Source organism: Tursiops truncatus, chromosome 3, assembly GCF_011762595.2.
Source record: "Tursiops truncatus isolate mTurTru1 chromosome 3, mTurTru1.mat.Y, whole genome shotgun sequence".
NCBI classification, from domain to species: Eukaryota; Metazoa; Chordata; class Mammalia; order Artiodactyla; family Delphinidae; genus Tursiops; species Tursiops truncatus.
In genome coordinates this window covers 62237465-62250787 of record NC_047036.1, presented here as the reverse complement: position 1 = coordinate 62250787, position 13323 = coordinate 62237465, and the positions used below count along the sequence as shown (strand labels likewise).

At 39.3% G+C, this 13323-nt stretch overlaps 1 protein-coding gene across 3 annotated transcripts in view; it reads left to right on the top strand.

Annotated features, from left to right (window-relative positions):
• Positions 1-13323, top strand: part of ARSB (arylsulfatase B) — a 187940-nt gene that overhangs the window by 17978 nt on the left and 156639 nt on the right. For all 3 annotated transcript variants that reach the window (XM_073802236.1, XM_033852966.2, XM_073802235.1), the window contains exons 2-3: positions 1634-1820; positions 11758-11948. In XM_073802236.1, the coding sequence (XP_073658337.1) occupies positions 1634-1820; positions 11758-11948 (378 nt within the window). The remainder of the gene's footprint in view (positions 1-1633; positions 1821-11757; positions 11949-13323) is intronic.

Sequence of the window (13323 nt, the reverse complement as noted above, 5' to 3'; positions counted from 1 at the left end):
TTGTTCTCCAGTTTGTGAGTCACCCATCCAGCAGTTATAGGATTTGATTTTATTGTGATTGCACTCCTCCTACCATCTCATTGCAGCTTCTCCTCTGTCTTTGAATGTGGGATATCTCTTTTGGTGAGTTCCAGTGTCTTCCTGTCAATGCTTGTTCATCAGTTAGTTGTGATTCTGGTGCTCTCACAACAGGGAGTGAGTGCACGTCCTTCTACTCTGCTATCTTGAACCAATCTCCTTGTTTTATATTTTTGTACGTGTTTCCTATTAATAGAAGATAGCTAGATTGTTACATCTGCTTCTGCATTCAACCTGTGCAATACTGTTGACCCTTGAACAACATGGATTTGAACTGTGAGGGTCCACTTATATGTGGATTTTGTTCACTAAATACGTACTATGATGTTGCATGATCTGTGGTTGAATCCCTGGATGCAGCCAACTGTAAAGTTATACTTACATTTTCAACTGCACAGGGGTTAGTGCCCCTAACCCCCAGTTGTTGAAAGGTCAACTGTATATTGTTTTGGTAAAAGTCGTTGAAGGACATCTAGCCTCACACAGATATGTAGTTGAAAAAGAGAGGGTTTTTTTTTTTTAATAAATTTATTTTATTATTTATTTTTGGCTTCATTGGGTCTTTGTTGCTGTGCGTGGCTTTCTCTAGGTGCAGTGAGCAGGGGCTACTCTTCGTTGCGATGCGTGGACTTCTCGTTGCGGTGCGCGGGCTTCTCTTGTTGCGGTGGCTTCTCTTGTTGCAGAGCATGGGCTCTAGGCATGCGGACTTCAGTAGCTGTGGCTCACAGGCTCTAGAGCGCAGGCTCAGTAGTTGTGGCGCACGGGCTTAGTTGCTCCGTGGCATGTGGGATCTTCCTGGACCAGGGCTCGAACCCGGGTCCCCTGCATTGGCAGGCGGATTCTTAACCACTGTGCCACCAGGGAAGTCCCCAAGAGAGGGTTATTTTAATAACCTTTTCATATAATTGTGGGTATTCTACTTTAATATTACACCAAGACTCAGCACGTGATAATTTCTTAAAATTAGTTGTGTGGTGCTTGCACCCTGGTGATACTTGTGGGAGCTGCTCCTAACCTATGGATCAGATGGCCACTTTTTTTTTTTTTAAGGAAAAGTTGGTCACTGTCTTTTGAAATTATGCTTTATGTAAGGTAGAATAAGAAATGCAAATCATTATCTTCATTATACCCTTTTAAAAAATCAAGTCTTGAAAGATTATAGAAGCTTTTTCTAATCAAACACCAACATCTCATGTGCATAGAAATTGGAACAGTTTTTCCTTGATAGGTCCACACTTCATATTATGGCTACTTTTTTGAGGTAAGAAGTGAAAACTTAACAGTTTCTAACATAGTTCCTGGATAAATATTTGTTGAAACTATCTAATGTTTGTTAGACTGTTTTTATTCATTTCTTTCAAATTCTTATTTATGTCTATTACCTTATTTGAATAAGTGAGAAAAATGCCTTTTAGAAATGCCTTAATCTGGTACAGAAATAGAATTAAACATTCATGTTTACACATATGTATAGTAAATTAGGCAACCACTTTATCTGCTTGTTCAGAATGTTTCAACATCATTAATCCATAATTTTATGTTTATCTATTTTAAGATCCACACAGGTTTACAGCACCAAATAATCTGGCCCTGTCAGCCCAGCTGCATTCCTCTGGATGAAAAACTCCTGCCCCAGCTTCTAAAAGAAGCAGGCTACGCTACCCACATGGTCGGAAAATGGCACCTGGGAATGTACAGGAAAGAATGTCTTCCAACCCGCCGAGGATTTGATACCTACTTTGGTAATGGAAATGCACATGTTTCTTTAACAACCCTGGCCAACTGCAGCCATCTCATAAAACACAGCCAAGTGTAATCAAATGAAATAACTGGAAACTTGAACAGAGTGAATCAGTCAGCACTGCCATGGGGCCACTGTCTAATGCCACAACCGTAAACATGGCTGTGCACTCAGCTCGTGATGGGACAGGCAGTTATCTTTGCCAGGGTTCTACATGCCACGTAGGGGCCTTTGCAGAGTCTGCTACCTCCAAGTCAGAGACCACTCTACTCTTAGAGAACCTTATTACCAAAAGGGGATACAGATTGATTTTTTAAAAAAATTCCAGGCAAAACCCAATACAAGAATATTTCCTTCACAAAGGTTCAGGATCTTTTTTTCTCCTCATGAATTGTGTTCAAAGGTTTTATTTTGTTTTGTATTTCCTGGAGATGATAAAGAAGACTCTTTTCCAGTTGGCGTCCTTCTTTCCTTCTGTGAGATCTGTTTTTGAAATTACTAGATTGGGGAAGATAGATCAAATAAAGAAAATGGGAGGGTAAATAACAAATAGTAATAGGAAAGATATAAAATAATAAGTATTTTATGGATTTGATAGCCCTATAAAAATAAATACAAAGCCTACAGTTTTTTAAAAATATATATACTCTATTTAAACCTGTTACAAACCATTTCTTAACAACCTATTTATCTATTTATCTTGCCAGGGGCTACATAACTTTCTGTCAAGTTCTTTTCATATTTTGCTTTTTTTTTTTAATTGGGGTGTAGCTGTTTTACAATGTTTGTTAGTTTCTACTGTACAGCGAAGTGAAGTAGAGTTCCCTGTGCTATACAGCAGGTTCTTATTAGATATCTATTTTATACGTATTAGTGTATATACATCAATTGCAATCTCCCAGTTCATCCCACCTCTCACCCCCAACTTTCCCCCTCATATTTTGCTTTCCATCTAGCTATTCTGTTTTATCTGTCTAGCTGTTTAGCTCCCTACCTACCTCCCATTTGTCTCTTCATTTATTTACAAACTGCCATATACAAAAAGGAACACACAATGAAGATAAATTTTAAAAAAATAAATAGAATTGAAAAATCAGGGTGGGCTACCCTGGTGGCGCAGTGGTTAGGAGTCCGCCTGCCGATGCAGGGGACACGGGTTCGTGCCCCGGTCCAGGAGGATCCCACATGCCACGGAGCAGCTGGGCCCGTGAGCCATGGCCGCTGAGCCTGCGCGTCCGGAGCCTGTGTTCCGCGACGGGAGAGGCCACAACAGTGAGAGGCCCACATACCGCAAAAAAAAAAAAAAAAAAAATCAGGGTGAGAGGAGGCGGAGTCAAGATGGCGGTATGGAAAGAGGTGGAGTTAGTGTCTCCCCACAGCTAGGGTGCCTGCTGGCCACTGGTGGGGGACTCTGACACCCAAGGAGACAGGAGGAACCCCAAAGTGAACTGGTAGGATGTAAGGGGACTGAAGGGGGAGAAGTGGAGGCCAGACAGGATTGGCATCCCTGAGGCCAGGGAGAATAGGAGAGGCAGGCAGGAGGGGCCCTCTGGGAGAAGCGGGAGAGGAGTGGAGGGTGATTGCCCTGTTCACTCAGGCCCAGGGAGCCTGCTGAGCTCCCAGGCCTATCCCCTGCCCTCCAAAGCCCCCTCCAGGCTGTGTACGTTCTTGGGGGCATAGGAGGGAGGCTGGGGAGATCAGGAGAGGCAGGTGGGAGGGGCCCTCCCAGACCAGAGGAGGAGGAGAGGAGAGAAGGGTGTTTGCCCTGCCCACTTGAGCCCAGGAAGGCTGCTGGACTCCCAGGTGAGGGCCCCTGCCCTGTGAGACCAGGGCTGGGGGGCACGCCTGGGCCCCTTATGTTCCTTGAGCCTATCCGTCCCCCCCACCGCACACCCTCCAGGGCCTTTTTCAACCCTGTGGGTCCTGAGCATCAGCCCTGCCCACCACCCAAACCTCACCTTTGCTTAGCCCCCACCCTCCACAGCCAAGGACTTCCCCCCAACCTTTTTTTCCCCTCCTTCTCTTTTTTTTACTATTGTGGTACTGTTGTATATTCCAGTTGTTGATTCATCTATATTTTTATCTTTATATTCTCCCTATCTGTTAGTTTTCTAGCCTAATTTTATTTATTACTTTGTTATTGTTCTTTTGGTTTTTCCTTTTTTTTTTTGCCTCCCCAGGTGGCTTGCAGGATCTTGATTCACAAGCCCAGGGTCAGGCCGAAGCTCCTGCGGTGGGAGCTCTGAGTCTGAACCACTGGACTAACAGGGAACCTCAGACCACGGGGAATATTCATCAGAGTGAGGTCTCATGGAGTTCCTCATCTCAGGCAAGACCCAGCTCTACCCAATAGCCTACTAACCCTAGTGTTGGAAGCATCAGGTCAAACAACCAGTAAGACAGGAACACAATCCCACTGACTGAAAAAAAAAAAAATGAGATGGCAAAAAAATATGTCACAGATGAAGGAGCAAGGTCAAAACCTATAAGGCCAAATAAATGAAGAAGAAATAGGCAATCTACCTGAAAAAGAATTCAGAGTAATGATAGTAAAGATGATCCAGAATCTCAAAAATAGAATGGATGCACAGATTGACAAAATACAAGAAATGTTTAACAAAGATCTAGAAGAACTAAAGAACAAACAAACAGAGATGAACAACATAATAACTGAAATGAAAAATACACTAGAAGGAATCAGTAACAGAATAACTGAGGCAGAAGAATGAATAAGTGAGCTGAAAGTAACTGCCAAGGAGCAGAATAAAGAAAAAAGAATGAAAAGAATTGAAGACAATCTCAGAGACCTCTGGGACAACACTAAACGCACTAACATTTGGATCATAGGGGTCCCAGAAGAAGAGAAAAAGAAAGGGTCTGAGAAAATATTTGAAGAGTTTATAGTTGAAAACTTCCCTAACATGGGACAGGAAATAGTCACCCAAGTCCAGGAAGCACAGAGAATCCCATACAGGATAAACCCAAGGAAAAACACACCAAGACACATATTAATCAAATTAACAAAAATTTAATTCAAAGAAAAAATATTAAAAGCTGCAAGGGGAAAACAAAAAATAACATACAAAGGAATCCAAACAAGGTAATAAGCTGATTTTTCAGTGGAAACTCTGCAGGCCAGAAGCGGGTGGAAGGATATACTTAAAGTGGTGAAAGAGAAAAACCTACAACCAAGATTACTCTACCTAGCAAGGATCTCATTCAGATTCGATGGAGAAGTCAAAAGCTTTTCAGACAAGCAAAAGCTAAGAGAATTCAGCACCAGTAAACCAGTTTTACAACAAATGCTGAGAAAACTTCTCTAAACAGGAAACACAAGAGAAGAAAAAGACCCACAAAAAACAAACCCAAAACAATTAAGAAAATGGTAATAAGAACATACATATCAATAATAACCTTGAATGTAAATGGATTAAATGTCCCAACCAAAAGACATAGACTGGCTGAATGGATACAAAGACAAGACCCATATATATGCTGTCTACAACAGACCCACTTCAGACCTAGGGACACATACAGACTGAAAGTGAAGTGATGGAAAAAGATATTCCATGCAAATGGAAATCAAAAGAAAGCTAGATTAGCAATACTTGTATCAGATAAAATAGACTTTAAAATAAAGACTGTTACAAGAGATAAGGAAGGATACTACATAATGATCAAAGGATCAATCCAAGAAGGAGATATAACAATTATAAATGTTTATGCACCCAACATAGGAGCACCTCAATATATAAGGCAAATGCTAACAACCATGAAAGGAGAAATCGACAGTAACACAATAATAGTAGGGGACTTTAACATCCCACCTACACCAATGGACAGATCATCCAAACAGAAAATAAATAAGGGAACACAAGCTTTAAATGACACAATAGATCAGATAGATCTAATTGATATTTATAGAACATTCCACCCCAAAGTGGCAGAATACACTTTCTTCTCAAGTGCACATGGAACATTCTCCAGGATAGATCACATCTTGGGTCACAAATCAAGCCTCGGAAAATTTAAGAAAATTGAAATCGTATCAAGCATCTTTTCTGACCACAACGCTGTGAGATTGGAAATCAATTACAGGAAAAAAACTGTAAAAAACCAAATACATGGAGGCTAATCAGTGTGTTACTAAATAATCAAGAGATCACTGAAGAAATCAAAGAACAAATCAAAAAATACATAGAAACAAATGACAATGAAAACATGACAACCCAAAACCTATGGGATGCAGCAAAAGCAGTTCTAAGAGGGAAGATTATAGCTATGCAATCTCATCTTAAGAAAAAAGAAAAATCTCAAATAAACAATCTAACCGTACACTTAAAACAACTAAAGAAAGAAGAACAAAGAAAACCCAAAGTCAGTAGAAGGAAAGAAATCATAAAGATCAGAGCAGAAATGAATGAAATAGAAACAAAGAAAACAATAGCAAAGATCAATAAAACTAAAAGCTGGTTCTCTGAGAAGATAAACAAAATTGGTAAACCCTTAGCCAGACTCATCAAGAAAAAAAGGGAGAGGATGCAAATCAAAGTTAGAAATGAAAAAGGAGAAATGACAACTGACACTGCAGAAATACAAAGGATTATAAGAGACTACTGCAAACAACTATATGCCAATAAAATGGACAATCACGAAGAAATGGACAAATTCTTGGAAATGTACAATTTTCCAAGACTGAACCAGGAAGAATTAGAAAATATAAACAGTCCTATCACAAGTAATGAAATTGAAACTGTAATTAAAAATCTTCCATCAAACAAAAGTCCAGGACCAGATGGCTTCATAGGTGAATTCTATCAAACATTTAGAGACGAGCTAACACCCATCCCTCTCAAACTCTTCCAAAAAATTGCAGAGGAAGGAATACTCCCAAACTCGTTCTATGAGGTCACCATCACCCTGATACCCAAACCAGACAAAGACACTACGAAAAAAAGAAAATTACAGACCAATATCACTGATGAACACAGATGAAAAACTCCTGAACAAATAGTAGCAAACAGAATCCAACAGCACGTTAAAAGGATCACACACCATGATCAAGTGAAATTTATCCCTGGGATGCAAGGATTCTTCAATATGCGCAAATTAATCAATGTGATACACCATATTAACAAATTAAGGAATAAAAACCATATGATCATCTCAATAGATGCAGAAAAAGCTTTTGACAAAGTTCAACACCCATTTATGATTAAAAAAAAAAACTCTCCAGAAAATGGGCATAGAGGGAACCTACCTCAACATAATAAAGGTCATATATGACAAACTCACAGCAAGCATCATACTCAGTGGTGAAAGCATTTCCACTAAGATCAGGAACAAGACAAGGATGTCCACTCTCACCACTGTTATTCAACATAGTTTTGAAAGTCCTAGCCACAGCAATCAGAGAAGAAAAAGAAAGAAAAGGAATACAAATTGGAAAAGAAGAAGTAAAACTGTCACTGTTTGCAGATGACATGATACTATACACAGAAAATCCTAAAGATGTCACCAGAAAGCTACTAGAACTAATCAGTGAATTTGGTAAGGTCGCAGGATACAAAATTAATGAACAGAAATCTCTGGCATTCCTATACACCAACAATGAAAAATCAGAAAGAGAAATTAAGGAAACACTCCCATTTACCGTTGCAACAAAAAGAATAAAATACCTAGGAATAAACCTACCTAAGGAGGCAAAAGAGTTGTACTCAGAAAACTATAAAACACTGAAAGAAATCAAAGATGGGGATTCCCTGGTGGTGCAGTGGTTGAGAGTCTGCCTGCCGATGCAGGGGACACGGGTTCGTGCCCCGGTCCAGGAAGATCCCACATGCTGCGGAGCGGCTAGGCCTGTGAGCCATGGCCGCTGAGCCTGCAGGTCCGGAGCCTGTGCTCCGCAACGGGAGAGGCCACAACAGTGAGAGGCCCACGTACCGCAAAAAAAAAAAAAAAAAAAAAACTATGATGAGGTATCACCTCATGCCGGTCAGAATGGCCATTATCAAAAAATCTAGAAACAATAAATGCTGGAAAGGGTGTGGTGAAAAGGGAACTCTCTTGCACTGTTGGTGGGAATGTAAACTGATACAGCCACTATGGAGAACAGTATGGAGGTTCCTTAAAAAACTAAAAATAGAATTACCATATGACCCAGCAATCCCATTACTGGGCATATACCCCGCGAAAACCATAATTCAAAAAGACACATGTACCACAATGTTCATTGCAGCACTATTTACAATAGCCAGGGCATGGAACCAACCTAAATGTCCATTGACAGATGAATGGTTAAAGAAGATGTGGCACATATATACAATGGAATATTACTCAGCCATAAAAAGAAACGAAATTACTTGTAGTGAGGTGGATGGACCTAGAGTCTGTCATACAGAGTGAAATAAGTCAGAGAAAAACAAATACTGTATGCTAGCACATATATATGGAATCTGAAAAAAAAATGGTACTGATGAACCTAGTTGCAGGGCAGGAATAAAGAGATAGACATAGAAAATGGACTTGAGGACATGGGGTGGGAGGGCGAAGCTGGGGCGAAGTGAGAGTAGCATTGACATAGCATCGACATACGTACACTACTGAATGTAAAATAGTTGGCTGGTGGGGAGCAGCAGCATAGCACAGGGAGACTGGCTCGGTGCTTTGCGACGACCTAGAGGGGTGGGATAGGGAGGATGGGAGGGAGGCTTAAGGGAAGCGGATATGGGGACATATGTATGCATATGGCTGATTCACTTTGCTGTGCAACAGAAACTAACACAGTATTTTGAATCAATTATACTCCAATAAAGATATATTTTTTAAAAACCAGGATGAATAGAAAAAGATGGAATAGTTGCTTGGCACCGAGTTATTTAAAAAAAAAAAAACCTGCCTGGCTGTAGCAGACTTCACATTCAACTCTGAGATTTGGGACTTCTTATGCTCAAAGCAAAAAAAAAAAAAAAAAAAGCAGTCTATAAGTGTCACATTACTTATAAGTTAAATGGAAACCAGATGTTCAGGAAGAGTAAAGCATTTTCTGGCTCTTACACCTGAGAGAAATTTCTCCTTTGGGAGAAGGTAAGGTGGCAGCATCCTCAAAAACATCATTTTAGTAATAAAATGGTGGTTGTCTTATAGATGTTTCTTGAGACATTCTCTTTTATTCAAGCTAGGACCAGAGCACCAAAGTACGTTTCAGTTCAAGTGACTATATGGGGCCCACACAGTGCAGTTGAAGCTCACAGCTCTATAGTGCCTAGTTCGAACCACAGTTTAAGTCGAGATGTAAGGACATCCAGACATGAGACACCGTGTGACCCACTCCCATCTGGGTTCTCTAGCAGACATTGCTTAATCAATAATGCATTCTTCCCTGATGAATCTGGATATATCCTCAGTATTCTTAAATAGCTGTTAAAAACAGGACTTGGGTATAAGACGTCTTAGTCATCTTGGAAATTCTAGAGGAAAAAACAGCCTCTACATCCTTTGACAATTTTCAATCAGGTCTTTGCTTAACGATGGGTCGATACCTGTACTCTGGCGACTGGAAGGATATTTTAATTGTTTTTATTAAAAACCAAATTTTATATTTTAAAATTATATATTTAAACCAAATTATATATTTAAAAATTCAGTTGGACAGAGGTGGAAATAACATCCTTTTATGAGAATTAAGAAGCCTAAATGGATTTAGACAGACAGACACCCCACTGCACATTCATGGAAGGGAGACTTGCAGAGAAGGAGGGCATGATGACGATGCAGTTGTTATCACTGTTATGACTTAGATGTTCTGTTAAAAAACAGATGATTGTGGGCCTGGTTGCACAACTCTGAGTACACTAAGAACCATTGAACTGTACAACGTAAATGAGTGATTTGTATGATATGTGAATTATTCTCAATAAAGCTGTTAAATACAGCAGAGATTTAATTGTTCAAAACATAGTTTCTCATTTTTCCCCAAAAAGCATCGCTGCCATATTCTTTAGACTCAGCACGTAAGTTCAAATTTGTGAATCATTGTTATGAGAAAGTTCTATGTGACTGTCACATGGTTGCTTGGTATTAGTTTGACCAAGTATGTGAATAGATAGTTCTATTATGTGAATAAAGAGTTCTATTGGAATCCTATTTGTACTAACTTTTTAATATTTATGGTTTATACATCTTTTTATCAAGTATATCCTCTGCATGTATTTCCCCAAATGATAGAAAACAGTTTATTCTTACAGATAAAGAACCTGAAGTGATTCTTCAAGGTGTTACCAGCAGTTATTAACCCCAAATAGAACACCAGTGTCCTGACCCCTTTAATTACCCATATAAGGACTGAAATTATTTTCATGGATACATTTGTTTTTCGATTATATATTAATTAGCAAACACATTGGCTTTCCCTTTCTGTTATACCTGTAGCAGAAAAGATTACCATTTAAAGAGTTATCTTAAAACTAAGATATTCATTGTATTTAGGACCTTGAATTTACTGAATCATGGAAAAGGAGGAAATTAAAATGAATTCATTTACTAGGTAAGATATGTAGGACTTTTAATTGTGATTATAAGAAATATTTAGAACTGGGGAAAGAGGCCAATTTTATTATCTTCATTTTTTTTTTTTTTTTTTTTTTACGGTACGCGGGCCTCTCCCGTTGCGGAGCACAGGCTCCGGACGCGCAGGCTCAGCGGCCGTGGCTCACGGGCCCAGCCGCTCCGCGGCACGTGGGATCCTCCCAGACCGGGGCACGAACCCGTGTCCCCTGCATCGGCAGGCGGACTCTCAACCACTGCGCCACCAGGGAAGCCCCTATTATCTTCATTTTAATGTTAATAAGCAGTGTTTGTCAGGAGATAGCTCAGAGTCCAGCACAGCTATTTCTTTTGGATAGCTTTATCGAGCTTTATTCACATACCATATAATTCACCCCATTAAAATGTACAGTTCATTGATTTTTAAATAAATTCACAGGGTTGTACCACTGTCACTACAATCAAATGTAGAACATTTCCATCACCACAATAAAGAAACTCCATACACATTAGCAGTCACTCCCCATTTTCCCCTGACCCTCATAGCCCTAGGCAACCACTAACCTACTTTCTGTCTCTACAGATTTGCCTATTCTGAACATCTCATATAAATAGAATCATATAACATGCAGCACAGCTTATTTTAATATTTTAGGAAAATATGGAACATTTGCAGGAACAACTAAACTTGAGAAACCATTTCTCCCATGTTTAAGTCTAAATTGTGGGATAAGCCATTGATGCCATTTAAATTGGGGGTGAAATTGAGATCAACAGACGTAGAAAAATCTAATTTCAACACCACATGTTAGTTTGCTCTTTTGGTTGTTATGTTTAGAGATCCTCTGTTTGGAAATCTTTGTGTCTTTCACCAGTGGGTGTCAGCATCTGACTAAAGATGATGCCTCCAAGAGCTACTTCTGTAAATAACCTTGAAGCCAGTCGACCAAGGTCAATATCAACGTTATTTGAATTCTGCGTTCATTTATGTGATCACCTCAGAGTAAAAATTTGTAACAAATCACCTGAACCATATGCTATTTTAACCATTAGATAGCTTTAAAAGATTAAAATGTCATCACTTTTACTGAATTTAAACTCTGATTTTTTAAAACATATTTACTTGGAATCACCCACTTTGAGAGTTACGTGATAGAGCTTATATTCTAAAGACTGGGCTAAGGGGTGAATTTGAATTTTTTTTACGATAACATTTTAATGCCTTATGCTAGCAAATATAGAGATGTTAAGAAATGGTGCTCTGATTAGCCTTGTCATTTGATTAGCCCTGACATGGATAATCAATTGCATTAGGCAATTAAATGCTGAGACCTTCGTTTGTTTAACATGTTTTATGCTATGCTGACTACTTTCATCTCCCATTCTCCTTGTAGGATATCTTCTAGGTAGTGAAGATTACTATTCCCATGAGCGCTGTACGTTAATCAACGCTCTGAATGTTACACGATGTGCTCTTGATTTTCGAGATGGTGAAGAAGTTGCAACAGGGTATAAAAATATGTATTCAACAAATGTATTTACTGAAAGGGCTACAACCCTCATAACTAACCACCCACCAGAGAAGGTAAGTCTTGCTTTTTTATTGATATCAAAATTGTGTGAAGATAGCATCTCTTCAGGTGAATATAGGAAAAGGCCATTGTCCTTTAGGGAAAAACCTAATAAATACTAGCGGAGTCACTTTCAAGTTCTAGAGTACCTCAGTATCAGCTGAGAATCTTGTTAAAAATAGAAATTCCTGGAGCCCACCTCTAAAAGTCTGATTTATTAAGTCTGGGAAGAATCCATATGTCAATATTTTAAGGAAACTCAAGGGTGATTCTGCTGCACGCGGTCCCCAGATCACACTTTGAGGAATGCTGTGCATATAGTGTTTCAGTACAAATATAGTTTTATTATTTTAGTATCCTGTGTGGAGGTGTGGTAATGAGTAAATTGACTTTTTCAAAAAATGTTAGGCTTATGTACAAGATGAGGCATTACTATGGCAAACTTTCTGTTAGGTATCCACAAACTTAAGGTTCAGGGCAAGTTCCCTAACTTTGTATTTCCCAGCCCTCCTCTAAGGTTATTTTGGCTATTCTAAATATTCTGCATTCCCATGTTTATTTAGAAGCAGCTGGCCAATTTCTACCAAAAAAAAAAAAAAAAAGTACCTGCTTGGATTTGGATTTCATTGAATCTGTGGACCAACTTGGGGACAATGACATCTTAACAATATTGAGCCTTCTAATCTATAAACACGGTACACTGATGAGCCTGTTTATCACATCGACCATACTGAAGCTAGTTGTATATGTCATGTGCTGAAATCTTTTGACTTATTTACAGATAAAAGTAGAAAAGAGTCTGAATAGCCTTGACATTTGTTGTTGTCGTTGTTCATCTGGAGTTAACCTCCTGAACCCAAGTTCAAGCTGAATTCTCTGGATTTAGCTTATAAATGCCTTTAAATCAGATATTTGTGTTCTCAGATATTGGGCTCAAAATATGGCTTCATTAAGAACTGTATTAACATGCCCTCGAAATTAGACCTTCAATAGGACTCTAACACAGCAAATTACAGAACGTGTGGTGTCATCCAGTTTTTCCAGTTTCCTGCGCTTTGCCTCCTTGGCGGTTACTGAAGGTCCTCAGTGCAGATCACCATTTGGATTCCTGTTTCGATACCTGTTCAGACTTGGTACCTGGCTCCTGACTCCGTTTTTGACATAGTTTCTTCCTGCCTACCCTAACATAGCATTGAGTGGCCTTCCTGGTGTCTGTCCTCAGCTTTGCCCCCACTTTCGGCTTTTTTGTACTCTTTCATGCTGACCTGTTGGAGTGGCCATGCTTGTTGTGGAACATGGAAGAAATTGGAATATTCTCTCAAATATGTAGACATATGCAGATTTAAAATCTAGCTGTAAACCAATATTCAGGTAGTTCGACAGATAACT